Source organism: Platalea leucorodia (assembly GCF_965183815.1).
Source record: "Platalea leucorodia genome assembly, chromosome: 2".
Lineage (NCBI taxonomy): Eukaryota > Metazoa > Chordata > Aves > Pelecaniformes > Threskiornithidae > Platalea > Platalea leucorodia.
The window spans coordinates 93,977,069-94,002,082 of NC_138824.1; the positions used below are offsets into that span (position 1 = coordinate 93,977,069).

Consider the following 25,014-nt stretch of genomic DNA (forward strand, 5'->3'; position numbering starts at 1 on the left):
AATACAGCAGGAAAAATAATTTCTTTAATGAGGGCAAAAATAACTTTATCTGGTTTGTTTATTTTCAGAGCTTTCCGTGGTAAACATATCACGCTGGTAGTTCGTTTTCCAAACCAAGGCCGACAGGTGGAAGATCTGGATATTTGGTCTCATACAAACGACACAATTGGCCAAGTACGGCGTTGTATTCTCAATCGTATTAAAGCCAACAGTGCGCACACAAAAGTAGAACTGTTCATTGGTGGTGAGCTGGTGGACCCTGCAGATGATAGAAAATTAATTGGGCAGTTGAATCTCAAAGATAAAACGGTAAGTGGTGTTGCAGGGTGATTATTTATGTCAACTCAGATGTCGCTTTCCTTTTGTAAATGCTTGAAAAATACCATGCGTGGGATCACTTATTCTTGTGAAATATTTCTGTTCCTTCTCCTTGTATTATGCCATTAACATTATACTAATTTAGTAAAGAATTTTCATTTTTGCATAGTATTAAAACTGTGATTGTGTTTTTCAGCTAATTACAGCTAAGCTTACACAGATAAATTCTAATATGCCCTCAAGTCCAGATAGTTCTTCTGACTCTTCAACTGGTTCTCCGGGCAACCATGGCAATCACTACAGCGATGGTCCAAATCCAGAAGTTGAAAGCTGTTTGCCTGGAGTGGTAAGCATATACTTAAATTCTGAAATGAACAGTTTGAAAGAGTTTTTTTCCCTGTACTTCGTCTTTAACTAATGATTTTTATGGGTTGGTTTTTTTTGCTTATTTTAAGATCATGTCACTGCATCCTCGATACATCTCTTTTCTTTGGCAAGTTGCAGACTTGGGCAGTAGCCTAAATATGCCACCTCTTAGAGATGGAGCACGTGTTCTTATGAAGCTCATGCCACCAGGTAAAACTTAATTTTATCCTGTTTTATATTGTAATATCCTGTATAACAATTTCTCACCTGTTACATAAAAATGAAGTTAGGGGAGTATTTTCCACTCGATCGGTAATTCACCAATACTGCAATTCATGAGTGTTATCCTAGTTAGGATTGTATGCATTTCCCAAATAGTTATTTCTTGTCTGTCATATGAAGTTGCATAGTTTGCAGCTGGTACTGGGGCTCAGTGCTGCAGTGCACTGAAAATGGGGAGAAGCATTGTATTTTGAAGTGGTTCTGTAGCACTACTTCAATAGCATCCTGACAGAAATAATCATTGCAGAACATAGTCTGATTTTGTCTGTCAGTTACATTTATTTGCAACTTTTCTCATACACTTAAAATTTTTCAGATTTATAATTGTAAATACTTCTGGCTTGTTCTGGAGTAATTGTGTTATAAAATGTTTATAAGTTGTGTTTTTATTGCAGATAACACTACGGTTGAGAAACTAAGAGCTATTTGTTTAGATCATGCAAAGCTTGGGGAAAGCAGCCTTAGTCCGTCCCTTGATTCTCTATTCTTTGGTCCTTCTGCCTCACAAGTGCTGTATCTAACAGAGGTTTGTGATACTTTGCCCGTTCTTTAAAAAATCTTCAACTCTCTCTTTGGCAATCCTTTCTGTAACATTGTGGAAGCCTAAGATCAAATTCTGGTTTGAAATTAACAATTGAAAATACTTAACAATTTACCGGAATAAACTGGTGTATGGCCAATGCTGTCAAAGCATTGCTTAAGTAGTATTCCAACATAGTCTTATGTTCAATCGTCTGTAGTCAAGCTAGTGCATTTCTGTTAGTTAACTCTGTATTTTGTTCTACAGGTAGTTTATGCCTTGTTAATGCCTGCCAGTGCACCTCTGGGAGAAGATGCCAGTGACTTCCAATACAACTTCTTAAAAAGTGGTGGTTTGCCTCTTGTATTGAGCATGCTGACTAGAAATAACTTCCTTCCAAATGCAGATATGGAAACTCGAAGGGGTGCCTACCTTAATGCTCTAAAAATAGCCAAATTATTGCTAACAGCAATTGGATATGGCCACGTTCGAGCTGTGGCAGAAGCTTGTCAGCCGGTTGTGGAAGGCACAAGTACAATTTCACCGGTAATATAAATCTTCCTTGATGCAAATAGCAACGTACTCTGGTTTTTATATTGTCTGTAGCAACATCTGTCTACTCTCCATTGATAGTCTGTTTGAGTGAGTTGCGTGTCAAGAACTCGCGGTACTTTCAGATAATGTTGTCTGATGATTCTAAAAAAGGGACCAACTTAGTAAACAAATCCTGTTTCTTTCTGACTGTAGAAAAGTTAGGTGTGAGATCCTCCTGCTCTATATATGATTTTCAATGGTGTGCATGATTGTCAGTACAGGTAAATTTCCATTTTCAAGTATATCTGGTCCATAAATGCAAATTCTGATTCTTTTGAGCTGTTGAGTCTATTGAAGGATGTGCCTCTGACTTTCTTGTATCTCCTATTTATGATTAGAGCATAAAACAACAGAACTGACGTTGAGTCATGCCAGCCCTTTTTCTACACAAAAATAAGTCCTTGGCTTGCTAGATACCTAATCCTGTCCATTGCTTGTAGAAAATTCTTGCAGAGAATAACTAGGTACGTTGCAAAGTGTTGATAGTTGAAAGGTGTCCTACCCTAAGATTCCTCAGAGTTGGAAAGGGAAAGTGTAACACAGGTGTTCTGAACTGTGATGTCACACGTCTATAGTAGTAGATTTTGTGCATGTTTAATATGGCTAGTTAGTTTTTCTACATCTGGAAAAATATGTTGTGGGTCAAGATTTTATTTCTGCCCTCTTAGAGTAGGCGTACAGCATAGAGCCCAAAAATTAAAATTTGCTGCTGTCCTTCTTGGGCATTTGCTTCCAGGTATTCCAGCTTTTTTTTTTTGTTTGTTTGTTTTTGTGAAATACTGTCCCAAATAGTTGCTTGAGCTATCAACCTATACTCAATAATACATAGAGGGCCCCACTTCAGAGCACTTTCTTCCAGAATATTTACTAAGATCCATCTCTGAAGCAGAGAAGTATATTCCCCTTAAGTCTGAAAAATAAATATCTGTTCTAGTTAGCTCCATCTGTTCGAAGATACCAGATCCATTCTTTTTCAAGGAAATCAAAAGTCTTGACGATTACAAAGAGGTGAAGATCCCTTTTCATGTCTCATGTTAGAGTTAGAATATAATAGAAACATCTTAAAGCAAACATGTTTGCCACCCTATCCTTCGTCTGTTTAAATAGAGTAAATTTTACTGTCCTGTTTTCTAATGACGACTATTCAAAAGGCAGTTTGGAACACAGATAACATCAGTTGAGTCTTCAAGTGCTGTTTGAAACGACAATCTTGAAGTACTGTTTGAAACAGATTCATGCTGGCCACTTAGGAGGTAGTAACATTTGTCCGTGACTACTGACATTGACTGTGAAGTGTTGCAAACATCTAACTTTATTCTTAACTGATTTGTTGGAAACAACACGGTTATTCTTGCTGTCACCGTCATCCTGTTTGAAGGGCTTTGGTCTTGATACTTTTTATTGCTGCAGCACCAATAAGCTTACACCTTGGGATGGAGGTGGGATTTGTAAATACCTTTCATCTATCGTATCTAAAGCATAAGCAGGATAGCATAACTTCCTGTCTTGGCTTTCCCCCTGTCTGCAGTCTTCCAGTTACCAGTCTGCTGCTGTCACTAGGACCTTTTAAATTTTTATTTTCTTCTGCGCTTTCATAGAAAGTTGAATCAATAAAGTTGTTAAACATGGTATTCTGGTACATAGATCCTGATTTGCCCCCATATATATTGTTTGATCCATTTACAGCCCACTTCTGAAAGCTAATTGACTGTGTAAGCTCTATTATAGCCTTCCGTGGGAGTTCTGTAATTTTCCTCCCCGAATCAAGTGTCTTAGTGAAGCTGACAAAGTAAAGGAATATGGCCAGCGCCAGGTGTTACAGACCAACTTCACAGCGTGTCTTTTGAGCAGCATTTGAGACAGGTTTTTTGGATGAAATGGTGCTAGAAAATGAAGAAACTCTTTTGTAGAAGAAGCTTTAACTTCTAACCACAGCACACAGAGTCTTTTCAAGCAAGTTTGTCTATGAGAAGGAAACAACCATTTCAGATTTGAACTGTCAAAACTATGGAGCTCTGTCAGCCCAAGGAGAAGGAACTCGATGCTCAAACCAATACAGAAAAGATAAAAACTTGTCTTGCTGCTATTTCTGTTGTGAAAGTATGATAGAGAACAGGAGGGATAATCCAGAACAGAATTCTTCAATAGTGCTCTAACTCAGATGTTCAAAATGTACTTAACTATCATGAACACTGCAACCATGTTCTGTCTGGACACTATTAGCTAATCCAGAGGGAGAGCCATTGTTTTAGCAAACCCTTTTTTTCTTACATCAACAGAAAGGGAAGGAAGCATTGCAATTCTGAACATTCTGTTAACTTGAAATAGTCTGATCAATAAACAAACCCCCAAACATAAGTAGTTTTGAGCAAGTGCCTCTCCTCTTACCTGCTTGTACTGTATGATAGTGCACTGTAGTGACGGTATCTATTTGAAAATGAGGAGGTTTATTTTTCTTGGTGTTTGCAGTTTCTGTAAGTAGTTTTCCTTTCAAGATCTTATCTACTTCTACCAAACCTTTCCAAGTAACTTCATATTTTCATATCTTCTTGCTTTCTTTTTTCCATGTAAAAATAAGTATAAGAAATACTTTCTTCCAGATAAACCAGGCTACGCATGACCAGGCAGTGGTGCTACAAAATGCCCTACAAAACATTCCTAATCCAACTTCAGAATGCATGCTAAGAAATGTAGCAATACGTCTTGCACAGCAAATATCTGATGAGGTCAGTGAATTCCTTTCTGTATCACCTTTTTTCCTATAGTATCTTTTTTTTTTTTTTTTTAAATCCTTAAATTTATTGCTTTGTAAGACATGGATTTTCCTTCTAAAATGTCATGAAACACTTTAGGTAATGTTCATATGGTTCTTAAGCTGTTAACTGTGTTCGGTTTTGGGCCCCTTGCTACAAGAATGACTTTGAGGTGCTGGAGCATGTTGAAAGAAGGGCAACGAAGCTGGTGCAGGGTCTAGAGCACAAGTCTTAGGAGGAGCGGCTGAGGGAGCTGGGGTTGTTTAGCCTGGAGAAGAGGAGGCTGAGGGGAGACCTTATCGCTCTCTACAGCTACCTGAAAGGAGGTTGTAGTGAGGTGGGGGTCGGTCTCTTCTCCCAAGTAACAAGCGATAGGACGTGAAGAAATGGCCTCAAGTTGTGCCAGGAGAGGTTTAGATTGGATATTAGGAAAAATATCTTCACAGAGACAGTGGTTAGGCACTGGAAGAGACTGCCCAGGGAAGTGGTTGAGTCCCCATCCCTGGAGGTATTTAAAAGATATGTGGATGTGGTGCTTAGGGACATGGTTTAGTGGTGGACTTGGCAGTGCTAGGTTAATGATTGGATTTGATGATTTTAAGGGTCTTTTCCAACCTAAATGATTCTATGATTCTAACTAATTAAAAGTATTTAATTAATTGTTTCCATATGCAATTATGAAATTCAGTGTCTAATAGCATAAATAGGCTTAAGTGAACTAGGCAGGTTCTGTACAAGCTCTTTAATGGATTGTGAATATTGTTACTCTTAAATCAGAACTTAAGAAACTTGATGTAATAAAGAAGTTAATGGGTGTTTTGAAAACATCTTTGTGATACTTCTTTTTTTGGTCTTTAATGTTTTGGTTTCTGAGTAACATTCTCTTCTTGAAGAGAAACACAGAAAAGGGAAGGGAGTTTTTAAATATTGAGCATGATTTTTAAATGCTTAAAGATAAAAGTCTCAGATTGTTGCCAGTGTATCTTTATATATTGAAAATGCATTAATGATACGAGTGAAAAATTGGATTGTGAAGCTTGGTAAGGTTAAACAACGTGCTTTGCAAATACAATAGTCTTATCTGCATGGTATGACCAAACCCCATTTGGATTTGGAATTATGAGTCGTGTTAGTGAATACATTAGTGAATTCTGCTGAATTCAGCAGAAGCTAAAATCAAAACTATTGCAACTTCCACAGTGAATCAGGATCCCTCAGTTTCCGTTGTGGAAGCAGTGAATATTGTTTTTCTGTACTGTATAGAATCTCTGCAAAGCTATCGCCAAAACAGTTCTGAGTTATCTAAATAAAAGTAGTCTTGTATTATCATCTTGGTGTTGAAAAGCACACTACTTCTTCTGAACAAGAGCAGTGTCTAAAGAAAGCACAATGTACTAGCCTGCAAGACTGAACCATCTGCCTTCCATTAGTGGTGGTATTGCATCCATAGGTGATTTTATGTGTAAAATCAGCCAGTTGAACTCTGTTTTACTTAACTTCCTTCCACAGAAGAAATGTCTTTTGAGGTGAGGTATGAAGAAAGGTTTTTAATTGTGCCTTTGTCCTTTTTGGAGGACTTCTAAGAAAGAAATATTTTTTCTTTCACCGGGCACATCAAAGCAAACAAAATCTGAATCTCTTTTACAAGAGTCTACACAGTATTGCTGTTAAAGTATTGTCTATAATTTTCTGAAATTATGAAAACTGCTGTAGATCTAGATTTCATATGTATTGTAGTTTGCCTTTGAAATACTTTTTTTTTTTTCTTTTAATGTTTTGATAGTCAAAGACTCTTTCAACTGACCTCACAATTTTTAAAAAAAGAAATCTGACATGGTTTCTATAAGCCAGAGAGAAGACTACAGCACGAAAAGAAATCTTTCAGCTTTTTAAAAAAATTTGGTGCTTCAGGATTTTAAAACTACAATGAGATTAAAAAAAGAAAATTATGTTCTTCTATGCGACAAATTTTTCTTGTGGCGCTGTTACTGTAAGGTTGCTTTCCTTGTGGCAAAAGTGAAATACCTATTATTTTTCTTGTAACTACTGTTAATGTCCATATCAGTAGCAAGAATGCACATTGTTCAGGTTTCCTGATGCAGCTAGCTTATTAGTTAAGCTTCTTAGAGTCTCCTTATTTTTACTAAGTCTGACTATTAGAAAAATGAAATTTGAAATTTGAAATTTTTGAGAACTGTCTACCATATGCTTTTAAAGATTGCCTATTTTTTGGACAGTTCTACTTTGAATATAGACTCCAGATAGCTTTGGGGTTTTTTTTGGAAGTTCATGCAAACTATAAATAATGGCCGTTGTAGTATGTTTTGTAATGTTTGTATACCAGTAGAAACTATGGGATGTTAACTCCGACCATGCAGAAAATACTGAAGAGTGAGTCTGCATTCATAAGATACATGATCTGTGTTCTTATTAATTTTAAACCCTGTATAACTTGAATATAGAACAATCTCTTTATATATTAATCACATACTTGGTAAGTGTTAGTTTATCTAGCTATCAGCTAGCACAATAAATATCATGGTGGGGATAAACCCTAAAATAACTTCAACTTGTTGCATTACTTCAGAGGCTAGCTGCCTTCCAGATGCATGCTTGGTGGTTTGTAGGTTTTTTTTTTTTCTCCACAAAACAAGAACGTTCTGGCATTGAAGTTGGTAGTTTCTGTGAAATCTTACTCAGAATCAGAGAGTTGCTGGTTATTTACCAAAAATGTTCACTTTCTTGTAATTCCTGGTACTGGTAGCATTACAATTTAAGATTCTGTAATATATGTAAAATACATGCTTCTTTCTATTAAAAAATGAAATATTACATAAGTGAAGTATAAATGCTTTTCAAGATACAACATCTTTTTTTCTCTATTTAAGGACAAATTCTCTGTTAAATTTTAAATTTTTAAGTTTTAAACTTTCTATAAATACATTTGTGAGAATTAGAATCCATTGTAATGTTATTTGCAACTGCATTTTAATGTTGCTTTGGTTTATTTCTCTTTTTTTCAGGCTTCAAAATACATCCCTGATATCTGTGTCATTAGGGCAGTACAAAAAATTGTTTGGGCATCAGGTTGTGGGTCAGTTCAGCTGGTTTTCAGCTCGAATGAGGAAATTAGTAAAATCTATGAGAAGGTAAGAATTCCTAAGCAACTTCTTTTCTATATAACTGTTCCTTTGTTTACAAAAGGGACAGTGTCAATCAGGTCAGGCTTAGAATGCGATGAGCTTTTAGGTAGTTATCTTGGTGATGATGTATTTCAGAGTCTAGTATGATATGTCAGTTGTCCTACCACGGTTTAATTTTCTATTCCAAGTTCCTTTTCTTGGTAGCCATTTAATTGTAACTTGAATCTGGTGCCAGTTCAAAAATGCACCAGTTCCGTAAGCTGCTGTAACATGTTTTCAGCCCAGTTAGATTCTGTATTTAAATAAGAAATAAGCAGTTCTTTGCAATGCTAATTTTTCTAGTCTTTCAAATTTAAAAGGTCTATTCTACAGAAGTTAATTTAAAGCATATGTGCAGTCTAGAATGAGAAATGAGCCAATTGATCTGAAATTAGCACTGAAACACTGGTAAAACAAAATAATTGCTAATCCTGTATGGCTTTTTCCCTTTTATTCTGTAGATATGTAGACCATCTTCATGGTTTCACATGTAGTTTACACAAACAAGTTTGGAGTAGGGGGTTATATATTAGTATGTTATTACACATCTTGTATTTTAACGACTGTTGCTTACAGTTACAGGAAATAGTCATCTGTATTTTGGTAGTGATTAAAAAAATATTTTTGTTCTATGAACACCTTCACCTATTTGCCTTATAAAATCAAGTTTAGTACTCACCAATACTTGCCTGGGAGTGAAAGGGAAAGGAATATATAGGGAAGTTTTATTCTTGGTGTATTAGCTGTTATGCTTAAGTGATCAATTAGAGGAAAAATATTTACTTCAGCAAATGCAACGCCTTTCCATTTAGCTTATGTAGTGGTATAATGGCATCTGCTTCTATTGCTGTGAGTATGGCGACTTCATGAAATAAGTTGGGGTTTTTCTGGTTGGGGGGGGGAGGTGATATAACTTGCATGTAAAAAGTGGTTTAGTTAGCGTGACAGTCCAGGCACATGAAGATGTGCTCTTATATCTATACATTTGATGTTGTAAGAGCAGTAGTGCACTAGAGAAAATAGGCCTGAAGGAAGACATACCTATATGTTCTTTTCTCACATTTTTCTGGGTGAAAATAGTACAGTTAAGTTCTGCAAAAATTTTTTCAAACAATTGAAGTTTTAAAATAGGTGAAACTTAAGCTGTGTGTTATCCATCATCCTTCAAAATTTTTTTGTGTGTGTGGATTTGGGTTTTTTATTTTTATTGACACTTACATGGACATTTGTAATAAATGGCAGCTGCATTTGGTTTATCCTAAGCAAAAGGGAAATAAAAATTGAAGGGAAAAATTGAAGACTAAAAAGAAGAAGAAATTTCAGAAGTAATAAGAAGGGGGAATAAAGTACACTTTGTTAAAATAACATTAAAAGAGACGAAAGTATCACAGAAATAGAGTGATATGATGCAAGAAAAGACACATTCTTAAAAGAATTGCATTTGGTTATAGATGAGAGGAAGTAACTCCTATGGTAGTTTTATAAAGATTGAATATACCAGTGACTGGCAAACAGTGGCTTAGAGGAAAAAGTATTTCAAGAAAAATGCTTTCAGTTTTCTAAGTTGACCACTAAACCTTACACTTTTAACTCATAGGTCATGGGAGCATTTTGTGAAGTCTGTGGGGTAGAGATTTATCATTAGTGTTAGTTTAAGAACAAAAGCAGACTGATTTTTGTGGAATCAGGAATGACATGTCAGGATTCCTAAAAAGATCAAAGGCAGCTATGGTAAATGTTTTTTTAAGAGGCACTTCAGAGTAGTTCCATCAAGTATGACTTCTGAAAGAATGTTCTGAGCACTTTAAGAAGCTTTTGAACTTAACTGGTGAATTCAATTAAACTTTACAGTCAAGATAAATTATTTTGAGAGCATAATTTTTATGGAGTCTCTTCTGCCTCCTGCCTCAAAAAATTCTGGTATGGGAAGTCCTCCCAGTTTTTGAAGAAGCCTGACACCACTGGAAGTCGCACAAACCGCCATTTCCTTATTAGCTGAGAGAAGGCCCGTACCCATCTGAAACACTGCAAGTATGCTGCTTGTACAGACCCCTCAGCTCTTGGTGCCTGAGTATAGGGAGGTACTTCACTGAGTATGAAATACACTTTGCCTTTCTACTAGGTCCCTGCACTCACACAGAAATAACTTTCTCTTCTAAACAGGGCTTCAGTGCAGAGCAGGTGCAGTCCTGAACTTGTTGAAAGTATTCTGCTTTTACTTTCATATCTTGAGATGTGTCAGAATTACCACATCCTCCCGCTGCAGTGGTAGTGGCTGTCTCTGATTTGTAGCTGTTCTGTAAAGACAAATAGTGTCTGTTGCCAGAGTGAGACATACTTTGTCATCTGCTGCTGCTGTTTACAATTGGTTATCTCTTCTGCATTGTAATCCCTTCTTTCTGCCTACTTAATCTTGATAACCTTTCCGTATATAAAACAAATACTTATTTTATGTCTCTGGTTAATATTGCTAACCTGCAGCCATGATTACTGACGAATTAAGATTGAAACCTGCTTACAGTTAGTTTCTTCAGAATTTCTTCAAGCTAATTAATTTTGGCTTAGATGGAGGAGAGGGCTTGCCTTTTTTTCTCAAAGTATTTATTTTGGGAAAATGCACCAAAATCAACTCACTTGATTCAAGTGTTTAATTGAAAGAATAACCTGTGTACCAATTAGAAATACTACTCTTTCTTATTTCAAAAGTCACCACAGCAACAGTGTTTGAAATTTGGTTCGGCTGTTTCTGGTTCGTGTTTCTAAAAAAATAGTGAAGTGCTGAATAAATTCTAGCAGTGTTAAGAAGCTTTTGGTCAAATAAGTTGTGAGTATCAAAGCTTTGTAAAACTGGACTTCTTGACGAGTTATACAGCACTACAGCCTTCCTCTGTTTAAATAGTAACTGTTTCCAAAGCTTTAAACTGAAGGTTCTGAGTAGTGAAGAAAAGCATCTTATTTAAAAATCAAAAAAACAAGCAAACAAAACCCAAATACAAGCCAACAAAGAAACCCAAGAGTACTAACTGATGTAACTTTTGCCTACAAGCTTCCTATTTGACTTCTGGCTCCTTAAGTTTGTACTTGGAATCCTCCTCCAAGAAGCACAGTAGTGGAAGTTCAGGTCATCCCGCATAGTGCTTTGAATCACATCTGAGTGGAGTGCATAAAATACTTGGCACTGATAATCACTTAGTATACAAATTCGTGGTTTGTGTTTGTATTTAGTATATATACCTTGGAGCCAGTTGGGTTTCTCAGGATTTTTTTCTATACCCACTTTGTGCTGTCTTGTTTATTTTCACAGACAAATGCAGGAAACGAACCAGACATGGAAGATGAACAAGTTTGCTGTGAAGCATTGGAGGTGATGACCCTGTGTTTTGCTTTGATTCCAACGGCACTGGATGCACTCAGTAAAGAAAAGGCATGGCAGACATTTATCATTGATTTGCTATTGCACTGTCACAGCAGGTAAGTTTTCATGGTGGTTTTTTTTTTTTATCACATATATTATTTTGCAATTCAAAATTAATATAAAGCCTAAATACAGAGCAGTGACTCATTTAGGTGATTTTTCTGCAGTTGTCTTAATTTATTTTTTTAGCAATATAATTCTGTAATTTGGATACCTGTCCTAAAGTGGTAGCTATATCAGTCCCATCTTCTTTGTTCTCATAAGGAGGATATTGTGAAGCCAGATGGACGCCTGGTAATGTGCTACTGATGGCTTTAGAACAACTTATTTAGAATAAAATAATAGGTACTTTATGTTTTGTGGAAATTACGTGAATATTCGCTACATTAGAATATTTAAGCGACTTAGGTATAGAAGATATTTCCTATACTTTTTTTCTGTTAAGTAAAGACAAGATACAGTGCTAGCAGTTTGAGGAGGGGGGGAAGTTAAGATTTAGTCCTCTGGTTTTCTTGCACTGGAGTGGTACACTTGTGACTCTTCACGTGATTCACATGTTTTATGTAGAGCTGTCATCTGGTGCAGTAGCAGCGTCTTGGTGGAATCCTTAGCACTGTTGGGGGACAGATGGGACAGGGAAAACCAGCAGGAGCTGCCAAGAGTGATGTGGTACGGTTGCCCTGCAGTCCTGCTGTAGAGTTCAGGGATCTCTTGTTATCTCAAAGCTATTCCTACAGTTCTCCTTAGACAGCATCTGCACGATACAGCAGTCTGTATGATGTGTGTCTTGTGACTTTTAGTCCATCTGAAATTGTGATGTGAAGTATTGGGGTGTGTATCTGTAGAAGCCATGCAAGTGGGAAGTTTTTGTATGTTGTTATTAAAGTTAAAAGTGCTTTGAACTGTTACTAAAGATTTAATTCTAGATATCTCTAGATATTGTTCCATGAGTATTTTAACTTTTCTTTGAGAAATGTCAGAGATCAGAAATTAGTGAAGCTGTCTAAGCCTTTCAGTACATTTTAAATGGAGTCAGATTGTGGTGCTCTGAGATGACTGGGGTCAGAATTTCAGAACCATGTTTTGGGTTTTTTACTTTTCTAGATAAAACAGGTTGAAAAATCCTATGTTCAGGAATATTCACCATAACAGAAGGATTAATAGTATCATCAGAGTATGTCTTTACAATAAACCACTTGCACACATTGGTGAAACTGTGGAGTGTTATTATCAGAACCCCACAAGCTTTGTTAGTTTGCAAGCTGTGATATAGGATGTTGAATTTTCAGGTTCCCTGAAGCTTGTTATTATCACTTAAGTTAGATAAGTTTAACAAACATGCTGACAAATGTATGTTGTAATTTTACACATTAAATGAAACAAGCTGTCTTTCACTATTTTTGGTAACTTTCAAGGCTGATGAGTAAGAAATCACTAAATTTTATTTTTAAAACTGTCAACAGTTGATATTAAGTTACTATTTTGACAGTAAGTGTATGTTGGCCACATGTCAAATTTGGAGTACCAGTACAGCTGAATAGCATAGGCAAGTGTTAGTGTTGCCCTATCCTTTGATTTTTTTTTTTTTTTTTTTTTTTTGGGGTGGGGGTGGGGTCCAAAGATTTCAGATTCATGGCTTTTTTAACATGGTCTTAATTGTACAAATATAAGTAATGGGTGATAATTTTTATAATAAATTTTATTGTAGTTATCTGACGTTTCTCAAGTGTTTACCAACATTTGTTTATATTTCAGTTAGTGTTTGGTATCAACACTTTGCAGACGGAAGTATTTCTTTGCATATTAAGTTCAGTGAGCAGTTCTCAGGTTTAGTTTGTAAATAAGAAGTGTGTTTGCACAAATAGTAACTTCGGAGAACTTAAACATTATTATCTAATACAGTGACCAAATCTGTGTGATCCCTGTGCTTATTTATTGGCAGTATTACAACATTAAAACTTCTGGGGCTGCTTCTGGTGTGACATGTCTCATGAAATGGTCTTAAAACCTTTATTTAAGCTTTGAATATCACAGACTGAGATTCTTGTCACTTTACGTGGGCTGGAAAGCTGTCACCACAGCTAGGTATCTCTCCTGTTTTGTTTTATCTCTGCCACCATTTATCAGGTGTCAGGGTTAAAAGTTTCTTATTTGCTATCACTTTCGCTGGTTTGGATTAATAGGCCAGGATTTTGTTATCAAGAATAACTGAAAGAAGAAAGTACTGGGATATTTTTTTGTTACTATGAATCTGTTTTGTGATCCTTCCCACTCTAGCCCATAACGCCTTTTTCTCTGCAAGAACTCACAGAATAGCTGTGTTAATGTTTACTTTAAAAAAAAAACAAACAAAAAAGAATGAGTACATTTAACTGTTAATTGGTTACAAAAAGAATTAGTCTGCTTTGTTTTACATTTACAGCACAATGTAAAATATTAAAGTAGTTACTAGCAAGATAGCAACGTTCTGTTTTTACAAACAGAATAGTGCCAATGACAAATGTACACCAAAGATGATTTGTTCCCACTTTTTCAGTATTTGAAAACTGCAGATGCTCTTTGCAAGGATTTTTCTGTTCTGGTTGTATTTCCCTAAGGAAGACAACTATTGGTTCAAATTGGGAACTTTGAAATCTATAAGTCTTCAACAATTTAGTCTCTGAATTTCATTGCGCAGGTTCTACGTAACACAGTTTGTGATGGAAGTAGAAGGTCTTTTTAGCAAAACCTAGAGTCTTGATTTACAGATGGGAATATCTGTCATGGTTTTGCCAGTCTCTTCCAGTGGTTACTCTTCTTGTTGTTGATTTGAGCTTTGTTGACTGAATTTGAATCCCAACTATTTCATATTGTTATGCCTAGGGAATAGTTGACGGTTATACTTCTCTTCCTAAAACACTGGAAGAAACTAGATGTGTCCCTAAGCTGGGGCTTCTCTTTCCACATGTTTTATTGGCACGTCAGCCCATGTCTGAACAACAGTGGCTTAATTCCCCAGGTTTGCTAGCTTTTCACCCATTAAAAATAAGAGTAGTATTAATGGATGGGGTTTGTTTGGGTTTTTTGTCAGAGGGGATAAAATCTTTAAAGGCGTATCTTATCCAAGTGGACTGCTGCTCAGCTCCTTATCTCTGCTTTCTCCACCAGAATGGGAAATGAGCTGAATTTATTGTATGGAAAAATGGTTCATACTGGTCAGTACAAGAAGCTAACCTTTGAGCTCTTTTCTCTCATATGCTTGTAAAATTTCTGAAATATGTGATGATCTCACTTAGAATACAACTGTTCATTATTACATGATGGTTAGAACAGCATAAACATGAGTAGAAATGGAAGACCGCTTTGAAAATGACGACAGTGAAGTTGAACTAAGCTAAAATAAATTTCCTTTTCTGAATTAATGTGGAAACAAATTCAGTGTTTGCAGTGCAGAGAAAGTTTAGCAAATACCAGACAGAATTCTGAATATACTTCCATTTTCAACTATTGTTCTCTAATCTCCTGTCCTCGGTCAGAGAACAATGTGAGCAAAAATATGCATGTGAGAAAATGTTTCTGGTGCACCATAAAAGACAAGGAAGATGATCAAGTTCAGATCTCACAAATATGATCATTTTGGAAAAGATCAGATGGACTAGTGGGTCTTGTTTGTTTCTTTCAGAGGTTGAGATTGTATGGGACTTCTGCTGTTTCCTCCTAGCATAACCGTGGTACCTATACATTGAGAAACAGAATGCGAAATGTTTAATACTAAATGCTAGAGCAGTCTTTACTCTCCAAAGTAATTGATTTTATAGTCGTGACCACTGAATACAAGACTGGCTTAGTCAGCAGTAGATGGCTGAACAGTTAGTCCTAAATGATCCTGGAACCCAGAAGTTTTCCAGTGATGGCTGCGAAGTGTTTGGTGGTCATATATATGATCTTAAGGGTCTTTTCCAACCTTGACGATTCTATGATTCTATGTGGCCCAAATAAATAACAATTCTTACTGCCCGTGTAAAGCACTGGCGCTTATACCCATTGAAGAGGCTGACTTCTGTTAAATAAACAGAAATCTGTATCCTGGAGCTATCAGTAGGATAGGATTCAGGTTGCCTGTCTTAACGGAGGCATTTGGCCTCCAGCTGTTCCACTGGGTGAGTGTACATTCATCATGCAACTCGTGTCCTATCTGCCAGCTCTACGCTGTTGTCATGGTGTCTAACATGGCACTAGATGCCTGTGTTTGGGCAGCTGCATCCCTCCCATGGTTCCTTAAGAGCTCTTAGATTGTTATAGCCTCATGAAAATACAATACTTGTGTTCAAATACCGCATGCTCCTTAGAGACCTAACAGCGTGAAGCATGTGTTTCCTTGGTCAGATTTCTCACTTTAGGAGAATACCACCTTTATCTGTTACATTCTGCTTTTAAGTGCGTGAACCTGAGGAGTGTCTGTGTGATGTGTACCAAGCAGTTGAGGGGTTGCATCTTAAAAGAAATTTCTGTGAGAAGTTTTATGAAAACGTCAGCTCAGCAATCAGATCCCATAAAATGTCAATTATTATTAAGAACAAAACAGACCTCCTCCACCCCACGGTCTTCTGCAACTCAAAGCAATGTAGTAGAACTTGCAAAGATCAGAGAAGGGTGACAAGGGAGATCAAAGCTCTGAAATGACTTCCATCTGAGGAACAGCTGAATAGCTTGGGGCACTTCATACTGGAGAAGAGATAAATGGTGGGAGGAGAATACCACAGAGACCTTTAAAATCAGAAGTAGCAAAGGGAGAATAAATAGAGAACAGTGTTTCTTTGTATAAGAACTTCTTGAGCATAACATTTAAGCAGTGTCAACCTCCAGTTTGGAAATACTTTGAGGGGTTCTTTGATGAATTTGTCCAGTGAGGGCTATGAAATACTGCTTTTGGTAGTCTTCCTGAACCACAAATTGTTAGAAGCTGACAGAACGTTCTGGAGAAGTGTCACTGTGTGCTTCCCTTTTCTTGTGCACTTTCCTAGGTGTATGCCAGAGACGCAATGCTCAGCTAGGTGCATCTTTGCTCTGACATCATGGTCATTCTTTCATGTCTTTGAAGCACAGTTAACCGCACAGGAAAGACCTCTGAAGGAAATAATATTCTTTTGTGTGCTTTCCACAGTGACCTTATGGGCAGAAAACAATGACAGCCACATCAAAAAGACACTGTAAAATTCAGTTTCTCATACATTGAGATACTTTAATAAAGCACAGCATTCATTTGTATTCTCTCCCCACCCAAGCAGAGTTGTTTCTAACAGTTTTTACAAGCTATAATGCTCAGGCAATTAATCTTACAACTTGGAAGACTAGAGTTTGCCTTAAATTTTTTTTTTCCCTTAAGCTTATCCATTCCCACATTATTCCAGTGGTTAGATTAAGTTATTAAATGAAAAAATTCCTTTAATTCTAGCCACTTGAATTTTCAAGGGGTCATTTTTTCTTATTTCTTACTAGTGATAAATTTTGATCACTTCATGGATGCTCAGCAAACTGCTGTAGTGATACATAAGAGCGGTTTTACTAGGATAGTTTTATTTTGTCTTTCAGGCACAACTGGTGCTTGATTAGAAAAAATTATTTGTTTAGGGTTGCAAATTGCTTGTGTTATGCAATATTTGTTGGCAGTTGCAAAGATTTAGTGGTTAGGTGATGATAAGGTTTTGGTTGTTTTGTTTGTTTGTTTTTTTTACCTTTAAATATTTGATTTGTGGAACAGGTTTTGTAATAGTAATTCACATGTCTAAAATTTCACTGCAAGGAGAAACAATATGATGGGTAGTGAATAATTAAAGTATTCTTGTTTCTTACATTATGTGCAGTTTTAGAAAATGGCATTAAGCAGATAAGCACAGATTTAATTGGGTTTTTTTAAATGTCCTGTTTGGATAGGGAGATTGTATTTAATGTTTCTATTAAATGATTTCCAGAACTGTTCGTCAGATGGCACAGGAACAATTCTTTTTAATGGCTACCAGGTGTTGCATGGGACAGAGACCTCTCCTTTTCTTCATTACTCTGCTGTTTACTGTTCTAGGGGTAAGTTTTTAGACGTAAAGGCTTCAGTACAATGTGAATTTCTATAAAAAGTAATAAGAGAAAATATCTGCAAGAAAAGGCAAATTGCTATTAACAACAGTCACTAAAATACAGATTCCTTTTGACCTATAGGCAAGCAGCACAGTCTGTTTCCATTTGAGTTAGATGAGGAGGGAGGGGACTTTTTTGCATTTTCTGATAAGAATATGATCAATGAACTTTAATATATGCATTTGATCTTCAGTGAATGATAACCTTCAAGTAAAAATCATTAGCAGATTAGATAGTTACCTACAGTTGTTGCCTTCTTTTACTGGGCCTGCCAGGGCTTTTCGATTCTACGTGCTCATGGCTTGCTTGATCACTTCATTGTTTGTTTCCCATTCAGGTATAGAAATTGCTACTAAAATAGTCCAGAAGTCATTCATTAACAGCTAAATACAACTGCAAACTTCTAAAAGGTTAAAAATTACCTTATGCTTCTTCTCTTTTATATTTAGTGCCAGTTTTAGGGAAGATACGTCAGTGTTGCGCTGTAAGTAGAAGTGTGTATGAATTCTGTATCATTTGTTTTTGGTTTACGTAGAGTACTGCAAGAGAGAGAGCTAAGCATTCTGGAGACTACTTCACTCTCTTAAGACATCTTCTTAACTATGCTTACAACAGTAATATTAATGTACCCAATGCTGAAGTTCTTCTCAACAATGAAATTGACTGGCTTAAGAGGATTAGGGTAAGTTTTAGGATCAATTTATTTCTGATAATCAGCTTTTTGCTGCTTTGTTGTAAAGTGCAGTTTTAAGGTTGGTAGATGTATATTATTTAGAATATCCTAACTTTCTCTTAAATGGCAGGATGAAGTAAAAAGAACAGGGGAAACAGGTGTCGAAGAAACTATCTTAGAGGGTCACCTTGGAGTAACAAAAGAGTTGTTAGCATTCCAGACACCTGAGAAGAAATACCACATTGGTTGTGAAAAAGGAGGTGCTAATCTCATTAAAGTAAGTTCAAGTTTTTTGACCTACGGAGGTGAGGGGTTTTTTGTTTGTTTACTATAAATAGGTAAAAAGAAGCTTTGCATCTTGTGGTCTGTAACCATAAAAGGTCCCAATTTAACTGTTTGACAACTGCTTCTAATTGGAGTTTAATGTTCTCTTTAAAAATAATTTTTAAAAAAATTTACGTTTCACTCATAAGGGTGCTTAACATTGTCATTCCTCGGAACCACTGTGTATGGAGTCGTAACCTCGTGAGCTGTTAGTCCAAGACTTGGCAAACATCACACAAGGATAGTGAGCTAGATACAGGATAGTCCTGTATAGGACTGCTTTATTATATATATTATTATTTATAATAATAATATTACCTCTGTATTGTCTTTTCTCCGCATGTTGTTGATGAGTGGTATTAATGTTTATGTCAGGTTTGAACAAATGCATGACATCTGAGTGTCTCTCTAATCAGACAGGTTTTCTCTGTACCTCTGATATTATACAGCAGCAATGTTGTTTTCAGCACTAATTGATAAAGAGCTTTGTAGATAATACTGGTTTGGCAAAAGAAAATTTTTACCAATCAAGAAGAATACAGATTTATTTTTAACTTGCAGTGGAGGGGGGTGGGTTTGCAGGGAACCACTTTAGAATGGAGTTACTCTGTTCTAAATTTAAAAGCTCGTTATAGTGTTGGTCTCAATTTTAACTCGTGGTTTTTTAAAGTACTCCTCTGTTTCTCAGACATTCATTTATATAATAATTCTTATTCTGTCATAAACTAGTGCACATTTCTATGGTAACAGGAGATTTATTTTCTTTTGTTTTTTTCAGGAGTTGATAGATGATTTCATCTTTCCGGCATCCAATGTTTATCTACAATACATGAGAAATGGAGAATTGCCTGCTGAGCAGGCCATACCAGTCTGTAGTTCACCAGCCACTATTAATGCTGGCTTTGAGCTACTAGTTGCACTAGCAGTTGGATGTGTCCGAAATCTCAAACAGATAGTAGACACCTTGACTGAAATGTATTACATAGGTACAGCAATCACTAGTATGTAATATTTTTAATTACCTATTTTCTACTTCTTAACGTATATATTATGCATAGGTTTTGTTTATATTATCAACTGAACTAGATGCTGAGTTTTTCTAGTTTGTGTTTTGTTTGTGGCTGCTTTTAATGTTGCAAAATCAGGCTGTCAAAATCTAGAAAAGTTTGTCAGTGTAGCCTTTATTTGTTCTTCTTTATGCAGTGAATGTACTGACTTGCATTACATGGTTGCATCCAAGTTCCAGCCCCAGTCACTTACACAGTCTGACCCTTCCTACCCTGATCTCTGGCTACTCCCCTTTGTCCCTAGCAGCTCCCAGGAACCTCATTCTGTCTGTATCTTCTACTTCTGTCTCATCGTTTCAGGCTCTGCCTAACCAATCCCAGAACCTCATCAGGTACCTTCGGCTTAGTTTTAGTGCCAGTCTCTCGGTTGCTCACCTAATTTGTCATCATTGTCCACACACAGACACAGGTCCACTATCCTGTTGCCCTTTTTAGTTCTGTACGCATTCTCTGCTTGTCATAGGCCTTTCTCAGACGTTCTCTCAGTTTTGGACTTGACTCAGCACAGCTCTGCACTTAAATTAACTTTCTCCTCACTGGAGAAAGATTATAGCAATTGCAGTACGTACAAAAACTTAGAAATGTTAGTGTTTCAAAAGCTGATAGTCAAATGAAACTTGGGCTAATTTTCACAAGGATGACAAAAGGCTCGTACTTAACACAGATTTTTGTCATCAATAAAAAGCATGTAAGACTTTCTTAAAAACAAATGAGCGTATTTTCTGCAGCCCTAAATGGGGTAGCTAAACCATTTTGGCTATCATTAAGAGGGGAAGCTTAAAAAACAAACAAACAAACAAACAAAAAAAACCAAAAAAAACCCCACACAAAACCAAAACAAACCCCAAGCAAACGCAAACTCGTATGGGAAGAAGGGGTGGGAGAGTTGGGGTTGTTCAGCCTGGAGAAGAGGTCTCCAGGGAGACCTTAATTGCGGCCTTTCAATACTTAAATGGGGCTTATGAGAAAGATGTAGAGAGACTTTTTACCAGGGCCTGTAGTGGCAGGACAAGGGGCAATGATTTTCAACTGAAAGAGGGTAGATTTAGGTTGGACATAAGGAAGAAATTCTTTATGATAAGGCTGGTGAGGCACTGGAACAGGCTGCCCAGAGAAGTTGTGCATGCCCCCTTGTTGGAAGTGTTCAATGCCAGCTCGGATGGGGCTTTGAGCAACCTGGTCTAGTGAAAGATATCCCTGCCTGTGGCAGGGGTTTGGACTAGATGATCTTTAAAGGTCCCTTCCACCCCAAACCATTCTGTGATTTAACAGAATGTTTAAACTTGTAGAGTTTAGCAAAGCTATAAGCAACTAGAAATAGTATCCCATAGTGGGTATTGTCCACTGCCTCTCACAGTAGCAGTGCTACTTGCCCAGTTGGTGGTATCAGTGAGTCATTGGAGGTTTTGCAATCCCGTCCTGTTTGGTTCCATCTCAACAAATGAAAAGGGCAGCTTTATGATTTCCCTCCCCCCCCGCCTCATCCTTTTTTCTTCACTCCTTTCTGTTGGGAAATAGTGTATTTCTTATCACCTCACAATTAGAAGGATTTTATGGCATTTCCTTCCACTTAAATATTTGATAAGCACGATAGAATGCCAGATCTCCATGGTATGTCAGACAGAAGAGAGAACACGTGTATGAACTGTGCATGCTGGGGGTTTCACATACCAAGTAAAGCTTGCTTGTAAACATGCATGCTCTCTTACTTTCTGTTACATCAGAATTTTTTGTGTTAAAACCAACAAGTTAGCATAGGAAACCTGTGATTGTAAATGTACTCTGAAGAGATGTGAGAGGTCTGAGGGAGAAGGCTCAGGAGAAAAAAAATCTATCACAAGTCACATAGATACCATTATCTAAAACTGTTTCCTGTCCTGGCAAGGAAAAGTGAGGCATAAGTGAAATACTGTAATTTTAAAAGGATTATAAATTTGTGAAAGGCTTATAAATTGATGATATACTCTAGATTCATTCAGCTGAATTCTTCAGCTAAGAAACTTGCTGGTATTGAGGGAAGACTTCTGTTTGATACATAAATAGACTGAATTTTTGTCTGGCCACCTTTTTAGTTATGCAATAGAAGAAAATTGTGTAATGTTAAGATTACAGATAGAACTATCATTCATAGAAGCTGTGTTAATTTTAGCAATGAAGTTTTCTGGTGGAACATTTGTTTTCTTAAACAACAATGTGATACAGACTTACACTAATTTTATGCCACCGCCCTTTGTACTCCATTGATGGTCTAATTCTTTTATAACAAAATCGTTTCCTAATCACATTCTGCTATTTTCTTACAGCTTGTGAAGCACTTACAGAATGGGAGTATCTACCACCTGTTGGGCCTCGACCACCAAAGGGATTTGTAGGACTAAAAAATGCTGGTGCCACTTGTTACATGAATTCTGTCATTCAGCAGCTGTACATGATTCCAGCCATCAGGAATGGGATTCTTGCAATTGAAGGCACAGGCAGTGATGTAGATGATGACATGTCTGGGGATGAAAAGCAGGACAACGAGGTAAATTTAATTACAGAGGACTTGCTTATCTTTAAAATAGAACTCTCTTTAATGAAAAGGTTATAACAAATATAAGTTGCTAATCACTTTGCTTTCTACTGCTAGCAGTGAGGACAATAGCATAGTATTTCTTAATTGAATAGGCTCACTGCCAGAGAGGCAGTTAAAAAGATCCAAGTAGCAGGGTTTGCAGACTTCCTCCTCATGGATTTGTACTTAAAAGTACTGTACACCACTTCTGCCACCAGGACTCCGTTGATGCATACAAAGACATGATTTGTTTCTTCAGATGAGAATATGAAACACCTTAGATTGTTAAATGAAACAAGGGATACAACTAGCTATGAGATAGCTACATATCAAAGTTAATTGCACAAATTTTCTTCTGCTTTTCAGAGCAATGTTGACCCGCGAGATGATGTGTTTGGCTATCCACATCAGTATGAAGACAAACCAGCGCTGAGTAAAACAGAAGATAGAAAAGAGTACAACATTGGAGTTCTGAGGCATCTCCAAGTAATTTTTGGTCATTTAGCAGCTTCCAGGCTACAGTACTATGTACCAAGAGGGTTTTGGAAACAATTTAGGTAAATAGAAAATTTAGTATTGATGTCTGTTCACTGGAACGCTGAAATGCAACAAAACTAATCATAGTAGAAGAAATTATAGTGATGTTAAGTGTAAATTAGCAGAACTTGTGCAGCATTCTATCTGTTACCCTACCTGTTCACCATTCTGTAGAAGTCTGTTAATAAACCAAAGTTTACAACGAGATGGTTATTCTGAATTGTAGCAGTTCTCGACCTTGATATCGAGACTTTCAATTAAGTATGACGTTATACACAAAAGCTTGTTTTTACTTAGCAGTAAGTAAGTGTCAGGGATAGAGTAACAGTTGATATATTACATCACAAGCCAATAAATAGTTTTGCCCAGTAAGAAGGAGAGATTAATAGCTTGAATAATGTTTTTTTAGAAAAGAAATTGTTGGAAAAAATATTTGACAAGAATGTGCTTTTGTTTTCAGACTTTGGGGTGAACCTGTAAATCTACGTGAACAACATGATGCTTTAGAATTTTTTAATTCCTTGGTGGACAGTTTAGATGAAGCTTTAAAAGCTTTGGGCCATCCAGCAATGTTAAGTAAAGTTTTAGGAGGGTCCTTCGCTGATCAGAAGATTTGTCAAGGATGCCCACATCGGTAAGTGTTTGGGATTCTCCTTTCTTAGAGAAAAAGAACCTGTGTTTGTATCCTTATAAAAGTGACTAAAGAGTCAAAAGTGGGGTTTTGTGTGGTTTTTAGGCTGTTTTTTTTAAAGCTAATAGAATTTGCTACCTTGTTTTTCTACAGCCTTAACATTAATTTGTCTTCAAGTGCCTTGAAATACTTGATTATTACTGCTTCTACTTAGCAGATTGTATATGAAGCATTGTGTATTGATCGGGGAGGAAAAGATACAGCTTTTTCATGTTGAAAGTGAAAACAACTTAGGGTCCAAATGCAGTGTATAAAATTTTAAGACACAACCAACAGCTGTTGCTGTCTTCTGTCTTCCATAGTGTATGGATAGAGCTGACCCAAGTATGAATCTTTAATTCCAATGAGTAAAACTCCATTCATACTCACTGTGTAAGCTGTAATTAAAGAGAATGGTGTAGAAAGTTTATCTTTTTCTTAAGATGTTTGCTGTATTTTTAATTAACTTAAAATGTGAATACTGAAATTCAGCTTCATATAGGGTATGTAAAAAACCACCCATACCAAATCAGGCTGAAAGTCTAGCCCACTATCTTGATGATGGTGATCAATGACAAATGCTTAGTGAAGGAATTGAACAGTTATACTTCTCTAGACTTTTTCTTCTATATCCCTTTTGAGGTGGATGATTAGAATTGTCTGCAGGATTCAAGATGGCCTAATGATGGGCTTGTTCTTTTTCAACAGCTGGCTGCTTTTATTATTTTGTTCAATTCTGTATCACTAGCAGTTGGCCTTCTTACTATTCACTACATCTTTCAGATCATGGGTGATTCTTAAATGATATAGATCTCTCTGCACATTACCATTGCAAATTCTCTTCATTGTGAAAGTTGGCCATTTACTGTTATCCTTCAGTTAGCAATTATAATACAGGAGAAAACACTGATACAAACTGATTTTATTGTGGTAATCTTTCAACTTCATTTGAGCTCATGTGTGAATTAGAAGAACTTATAAGTGGAACATCTTAAGTTTCATGGGTTAAAATGTGTGACTAGAAGTAAATTGAAAAATTGCAAGATAAAATGAAAACAGTGATTTTATTTTATACGCAATGGGTAATTAAATGGAAGATACAGATGCGAAGCAATGTGAGTTACCATTCATTCCTGATATTACGTACTGCTGTGTAGTATTACCTGTCTTTTTGGAACTCTACTGGATTTGCATAATTGTATTTCTTAATAAAAGTGTTACCCTGATTGTAGTTTAGGGAGGAGAAAACTGATGATAAACTACTGGATTGGGGTATGACAGATTAACAGCCTTTCTAAATTTGTAAGTTATTTAATAGATGAATGAATGTTACTGTTTTACTTGATATGTTTCTAAATATTAATTTATTCACTGTTACAAAAACCTTTGTATGCTTGATTGCATATCAGAGAAACAAGCCCTGCAGGGTTATGTTGGAATAGATGCAACTTTTAAAATTTATTCATCACTTCTTTATCTTTAAAAAAAAAAAAAAGAAATTATTTCCAAGGTGTCTTAACTGATTGTCTCTCAAGCATTGCTGGGTTGTTGCTAGGAATTTGAAGGTCATATGAGAACAGAGTTAGTCAAAGCCAGTCATAAATATGCAAAGTGGTTTTATGAAGACAGCTATTCATTTTTTTCAGAT

General features: G+C 36.5%; 1 protein-coding gene across 5 annotated transcripts in view; it reads left to right on the forward strand.

Moving 5' to 3' along the window:
• Positions 1-25,014, forward strand: part of USP9X (ubiquitin specific peptidase 9 X-linked) — a 109,271-nt gene that overhangs the window by 66,185 nt on the left and 18,072 nt on the right. For 3 of the 5 annotated variants that reach the window (XR_014227484.1, XM_082304813.1, XM_082304815.1), the window contains exons 19-33: positions 69-309; positions 515-664; positions 774-894; positions 1,362-1,492; positions 1,754-2,032; positions 4,681-4,806; positions 7,857-7,982; positions 11,320-11,486; positions 17,382-17,490; positions 18,077-18,223; positions 18,345-18,491; positions 19,317-19,539; positions 21,909-22,129; positions 22,526-22,716; positions 23,157-23,330. Coding sequence is in view for 4 of the 5 variants with exons in the window: in XM_082304813.1 (XP_082160939.1) it covers positions 69-309; positions 515-664; positions 774-894; positions 1,362-1,492; positions 1,754-2,032; positions 4,681-4,806; positions 7,857-7,982; positions 11,320-11,486; positions 17,382-17,490; positions 18,077-18,223; positions 18,345-18,491; positions 19,317-19,539; positions 21,909-22,129; positions 22,526-22,716; positions 23,157-23,330 (2,553 nt within the window). In the remaining variant the exon portion in view is untranslated. The remainder of the gene's footprint in view (positions 1-68; positions 310-514; positions 665-773; positions 895-1,361; positions 1,493-1,753; positions 2,033-4,680; positions 4,807-7,856; positions 7,983-11,319; positions 11,487-17,381; positions 17,491-18,076; positions 18,224-18,344; positions 18,492-19,316; positions 19,540-21,908; positions 22,130-22,525; positions 22,717-23,156; positions 23,331-25,014) is intronic. The other 2 variants (XM_082304814.1, XM_082304816.1) reach the window with 2 other exon arrangements.